The sequence below is a fragment of the Octodon degus genome, unplaced genomic scaffold (assembly GCF_000260255.1).
Source record: "Octodon degus isolate 3935 unplaced genomic scaffold, OctDeg1.0 scaffold00141, whole genome shotgun sequence".
Taxonomy (NCBI): Eukaryota; Metazoa; Chordata; class Mammalia; order Rodentia; family Octodontidae; genus Octodon; species Octodon degus.
The window spans coordinates 355,033-361,581 of NW_004524717.1; the positions used below are offsets into that span (position 1 = coordinate 355,033).

Below are 6,549 nucleotides of genomic sequence, written 5' to 3' on the forward strand. Positions count from 1 at the left end.
AGACCTGATGAATGTAGCTTCGGAGGTCTCACTGAGATTAGTCTCTCTCCAAGTGAGCCCAGAGCCTCAGAAGCATCTCATATTTATTGAGGGGTAAAGGCAGATTAAGGAATGTGCATAATTACTTAAGTGAATACAGACTACTATCTCTGCTGACTTCCACCATTAGCCTATCACTAGGTCCACACAAATGCTAGCTGATAACATCCCAAGCAAGGGATCAAAGGACAGGGCACCTGCAGGAGAAGCTGTTATCTGCAGCCTTGAATCCCAGCTTTCTGGGAATTTGCAAACAGACAGCAACTCTCCTCGGGCTCTGTCTATTGTTCCCTGCTCTCTTGAGACATCAGGCTTTTGTCTCAAATCTATATTTCTACAGGCCAGGCTGTGCACTGGCACCCTCGGGCTCACTGCACTGCTGCCTTCAGAAAGAGGGCTGGAGCCCTGCTGCTGCAGATGACAGGACTTGTTTAATAAAGCAGTAGATAAACCTCGAACTGTAGTGGGTTGCTAAACCAGTAATTCTAATTCCAGGGCCAGGGAGATGGCTCAGTGGAATAAGTGCTTCGCATCTTCCCTGCCAGTCACTTACACCATTAAAATAGCTGCAGGGGCCCGGGGATGTGTATAGAGTGCTTGCCTGCTGATGGAAGAACAGCAGAACATCCGCCAGCATGCATGTGGCCTTCAATCCCTAGTACTGCACAATAGTGATGATAATAATTACCAAAGCATAAAATAAGAAAACTGTTGACAATCTTTCCACAGATGAGAATCAACTGAGTTTGAAATGCAAAGATAAAAAGACTCTGCAGAAGAAACATTCTTTACCTGTTTGTCTTTTATCCCCAGATACCTAAATTTCTATGGATCCATCCATTAATATCTAAACAAATCACTCTTAGGAGAAGAGGTATAATTTTCAAAATCAGAAGAAAACCCAAGCTAGCCTTGAGCTTGCAATCCATTGAAAGTAAGTCTCCAAGTGCTGGTATTACAGGCATGAATCATCAGGCCAGGCCCAACACTTTTGATTATTTAAGGCTAAAAAGAATAATAGCTAAAAGTTGGCAAGTGATGACAATTCTAGACACTTGGTTATATAGTTCCTGATGAAGTTCTCATTGTCAGGTTCCATAAGATGAAAGTGATTTCCTGGTAGTACATGAAGATCAAAAGTTCCACTGGTTACAATTTTCCAGGCTAAAAAGAAATAAAATTTTATTTAATAACAAATGTGCCTGCTACAATGGAAGATTTTCTTTAAGATACTATCTCTGTAGGAGCTGATACCCACTGGTAGAGTTACTTCCAAGGGCTCAGGTTCCTGTCCTGTATTTTTAATTTCTCTAAGACGTATCAGTGTATAGCAGTACCTGAGTTCTCTCATTTTACCCAAGATCAACATCTTTCTATTTACACTAAGTAGAACAATTTTCTATTCATGGTAATATTTACCAATTGAGATTTGCTGAAAGCCACAAACACATATTTCAATAAAATACCCCAAACTCTGAAAATAATTTCACCTTCCATATCTTTTGTGAGGTCTTCTGATCCAACGAAGCCTGTTAAGTCACATGAAAGGACCGCCTTAGAGGGTGTGTCGAAGCTATGAAGAGGGAGGAGCAGATCAGAGCTGTGTCACATGGCTAACACTCCAGATCTCCTGCAGGGCTGCCTCACCTCTTCCCCTTTAGCCTGCTCCTTCCTATCAGAGACTACCTGAACCTCCCCAGAAACAGCACATCTTCCAGCATCTCCTAAAGCTGATCACAAGAGCACTCCTAGCTGTTGTACCCAACACAGCCCACCTGCTGTCTCCTGTTCCCTTGTTCTGCTGCCATTCTCAGAAGCAGAGCGAGATCCCCTACTCTGTGTCACCACACAGCGCAAGCCTGTTTCCTGAACTGTGCTGGACGTTGGGAACCAGCAAGGTCCCTACCCGCTAGGGAGGGGAGCATTGGCTTGGGAGACAGACAGGAGTGAAAGGCAACTGGGGACAAATGAGCATGGGGTAGGTGAAGGCGGGTCTCCTGGGGGAAGTAGAGCAGATCTGAGATTGGAAAGAATAGGAGAGAAGGGGCCCAAGAGGTAGAGACGACACAGGAAGAGGGAAGGGCAGGAGCTCAAATGAGGGCCTACTGCACAGAGAGCTAAAGAGGAGAGAGGGATGGGAACAAATGAGGGTAGAGGAGGTGGGCAAGGGCTACTCAAGTGTAGGATACTTAAAGGACTGTGATGTGGAGTTGCCAGCAGGGTTTCTGGCAGGGCGCCTGCCATCAAGTTTGGCACTCATCCTTGTGGATATAGGGTGAGGATGCAAAGCGGGAGACGACCAACTAAAGGGGCTCTTTCAGTCCCAGGACCAGCATATCTCTTCCACCCATGTTGTATAAGACAAGGAGGGCTCTCCTACCTAACAGACACCAGATCAACTCACTGAGAGCTGTGTTCGGAGGGCAAAGGTGAAAGTGAGTTCCAGGAAGGACAGGCACTTCTCAGGAGAAGGAACATGGGCATGGGCTCACGAATGGCAAGGTATACCAAGAAGGGCTTCTAAAATCAGCTGGAAGGGCTGGGCAGATAGCTCAGGGGCATAAGCATATGATTGGCAAGTGCAAGGTTCTGAGTTCAATCCCCGGTACCACAAAAAAAAAAAAAAAAAAAAAAAAAAAAATCCAACTGTCTTAGTTACTCTTTTGTTGTTGCTGGGACAAATACCCAACACCCAAAACAAAAGGAGGAAAAATTTATTTAGCTCTCAGTTAATGGAAGTTTTAGTCTATGCTTAGCTGGCTCCAAGGCAGAGTGGCACATGGTGGCACAAAACAACTGTTTATGGCAGTGGCAAAGAACAAAAGCAAAGGGGGATGAGCAGTAGCCCAGGCAGCTACCCGGCTTTCTCCTCTCCTTGCATTGTAATGTACATTACCCACCCCAGGGTCAGTGTGTAGTACTCACACCTGTAACCCCAGCATTGGGTCAAGAATCAATTACAAACTCCAGAAGCCACCCCATGACAGCATGAGGCTTTGGGGGAACAACTAGACACAAACCATAGCACCAACCCAATAAAATCAGCTGGATACTCAACAGTGTTGGAGACCCAGCACAGGGCAGAGTATCAGATGGTGATTTCTCTGACTCACAGGCCCCTTCTCATGGACCTGCTAGGGTTCATGAGTAAGATGGGGAGCAAGGCGGAAGGCAGAGAGAGTGCCCACCTTGGGACAGGTGGGCAGCACCTGCCTTATGATTCATAAAAAAGAATGAAAACTGGGCTGGAGCAGGAGCACAGAGAAAAAATGTTCCAGTAGTCAAGTCCCCGCGATAACAGCAAAGGACTGGGGGGAGGGGAGCTGACCGTTCACAGGGTGACCATAGCAACTGTAAAACTAGGCGCAGCTCAGCTTTACTCTCTAATGACAGAAGGAGAAGGGTGCTCACATTCGCATTTCAGATTCATTTCAGCCTCTAACATCTTATGTATAGTTGGATTTCAATAAAAACATACACATGAGAAAGCAAGAAGCAAATCTATTGTTAAGAGACATAACAAACAAAAGTATCAGGTGCATATAGACCCAGATGTTGGAACTATCAGAGACTTGAAGATGGTCAGGGTAGAAATGGAGAACCGTGGAGAGGCTTGGGGTATGGAGGAGGTAAGTCGGGAACTTTGTGATGGATGGAAGATGGGCAGTGATTGGAGGGACAGTGGACATGGGTGGTGTTATCATGACTCTCTGGGTGCCCCCTGTCTTTTCAGGTACTTGAGTAAACTTCTGGGAGGAAGCACAGCCCCTGGTGGCCCAATGCCAGTTCCAGGCTTTGTGCAAGAAATCGAATGCCAGCTGAAATGTCCGTGCTCCAGAAACTCACGCCAGGATAACAGGCCCAGGCCCAGAGAAGAAATGCATGGCAGTAGGCCAGGGTGACAGAGGGCCAGCTGCAGGCCCCCTGTGGTGCTCTGGGGGAGCTGGACTAGGAAGAGTCATTCATAGGCTTATGTTATTGGGAGGAGTTTGCAGGTTTTTGAGACTTGGGGGGAGTTGTCATGAATCTAAATGAGTTTTGAAAGAAAGCAGTAAGAAACCAAACAGCTCCCTACTGTTTGCCTCCACAAATAGCAATAAGTAGACATCCACTCCTGTTGATCCTTCTTTTTTTTTTTTTTTTGCGGAACCAGGGATTGAACTCAGGCCCTTGCACTTGCCAGGGAAGCGCTTATTCCACTGAGCCATCTCCCCAGCCCTGTTGATCCTTCTAAAATGCGGGTGAGCGTGGTGATGCACACCTGTAATCTCAACACTTGGGGGGCTGAGACAGGTAGATTGCTGTGAGTGAAAGGCCAGCCTAAACTACACAGCAAGACTCTGTTTCAAAAGACCAAAATGAATGAATGGATCAATCAATTAATAGATGCCAATTTTGGCATATATATATGCCAAATATATATATATAATATTTATGCTCAGGCTCCACTCTAAACCAATAAAAATAGCACAGATGGCCTCAACGAAAATGAAATCCAGGGCTGGGGAGATAGTTCAGTGGTCTAAGTGACTGCCTGGCAAGTGCATAGACCCGGGTTCAATCCCAGGTACCAGTGCCATGCCACCCCGGAACCCTGGATGCACTGTGCTGGCCACCAAAACGAGGTGTGGTAGCATACATCTGCAACCCCAGCACTGGGCAGCTGAGACAGGGGGAACACTAGGAGTCTGCATAATGAGACCCTATACCAAATAAATAAATAAATAAAAGATTTTTTTGAAAATTAAAAATCAGCAAATGAAATCCAACACTAAAATATTTTCTTCCCATATATGCAGCTGGTGAGAACTGCCAATCTATATATTTCTATACACACACACAAACTTATCTCAGTTACTTACCTAAATTTACGTATAACTTTCAAGTCTGCCAGTATGATGGGAAAAAACTGTTGAAAAAGTTCTTTGTGATCAATGAGATTCTTTGGGGTGCCTCCAAAATCTATAAGGTAGCGTTTGATTTGTTCTTCCGAAAGTTCATCAATGTTGGGAATCTGAATCAGGGCCTTGGACTTGAAACATCAACAAACACAAGCCTGTTATTTTATGAAACATATGAGCTCATAAGCTGCAAACTAGCTAAGGGAAATGTCCTTAAACCAGGGTTAAAAAATGGATTTCATCTACAGGCTTTGGAGGACTATTTCTTTTTGAAAGTAGGGAAAAGAAAGTTCCTGAATAATTCTAGTGTCATAGTGTCACCTAGTGACATTCTGGACTTCAAGTCCCTGGAAGTTTGGGTCTCTGCAGAGGGTTATAGCAGTCAGAGAAAAGCAACAGCTACCAGAGCATAAGGCTTAAGCCACCATACTTCTAAGAGTTTCTGGCTCTGATTAGTTGCTTTCCTGAAAATTAAGTTCCAAGCTGATCCAAAATGAAAGGCAAAAAAGCACTGATGCTCAGTCAGTACTAGCTTGGAGGCGCCAGGACAACACAGGCGCCAGTCAGGGCACTGTGGAGAAGACTTCAGGAAACAGAGAGAGAAGGATATGAAAAGAGACCTGAAGGATTGTACCCCTGCCATCATGTCCACAGTCTACCAAGTTTGCCAGATAGGAAAAAAAAAAAAAATAGCCTGATTTCTCTTCCCACATCACCCTCTATTTATTCCTCTCTGAAGAAAACTAAATCACTTACATAGGGAGGAGTTGCACTTGACACAAAAAAGTGGACTGGCTCCATATTATATTTTTCTTTCAGGTGCAGTGCAGTCAAAAAAGCCACATAGGATCCCATGCTACATGAGGGAAAGACAAACACGGTAACTATGGAGACCTGTGGTGATCCAAGTATCATGTGCACAGCAGCAGTCATGTAGTAGTCAAAAGTGTAGGTCAATGAATAACTGACCTGTAAAATGAGGAATGTCAGCATAAAAGTCTCTCAAAGACAACCGAGACAGTTCGGCATAAGAGTCACACCAATTTCCATGCGCTGTGGTTTAGACTGGAAATGTGCCCCAAAGGTCTGCTTGTGAAGATCTTGTTCCCAACATGGTGGTGTTGGGAGGTAGAGGAGATCCAAGAGGCAGGGGCCAGGGGGTGGGGGTGGGGGCTGGGGGCGCCTAGGGTCACTGGTGTGTACCTCTGAAAGGCACTCCTTCGTCCTCTCTTTCACCTCTGGGCTACTGGGTCAGTGGTTGTACTCTGCCACAGACTCAGTTATTCCACTATATGTTGTCTTGCCACAGCCTCAGAGTAACAGGGCTGACTGACCAACAGTGGACTGACACAACTAGAGCCAAGAGAAACCTTGTCTATACAGGTTGATTATCTTCATTTTTTGGTTACTGTAGTGGAAAGCTGCCTAGAACAGCAGGTTAAAGTTAACTTAAATACCTTTTTCTTGTTTGACAATGTGTGCTGCTTTTTCACCTCTAAATGATAATATGTATTAGTAATTCTCAAAGAATGGGGAGGGAATGCCTGGAGATTTCTAAAACCCTCACAGGTCTTTGAAAGGTCAAGGTCAAAATCTTTTTTTTTTTTTT

General features: G+C 45.0%; 1 protein-coding gene across 1 annotated transcript in view; it reads right to left on the bottom strand.

Annotated features, from left to right (window-relative positions):
• Nucleotides 1-313: 313 nt before the first annotated feature.
• Nucleotides 314-6,549, bottom strand: part of Olah (oleoyl-ACP hydrolase) — a 38,545-nt gene continuing 32,309 nt past the window's right edge. The window contains exons 4-7 of the mRNA XM_023701795.1: nucleotides 5,697-5,796; nucleotides 4,902-5,071; nucleotides 1,530-1,612; nucleotides 314-1,203 (exon numbers count right to left, since the gene is read on the bottom strand). Coding sequence (XP_023557563.1) covers nucleotides 1,061-1,203; nucleotides 1,530-1,612; nucleotides 4,902-5,071; nucleotides 5,697-5,796 — 496 coding nt within the window. The 3' untranslated portion in view covers nucleotides 314-1,060. The remainder of the gene's footprint in view (nucleotides 1,204-1,529; nucleotides 1,613-4,901; nucleotides 5,072-5,696; nucleotides 5,797-6,549) is intronic.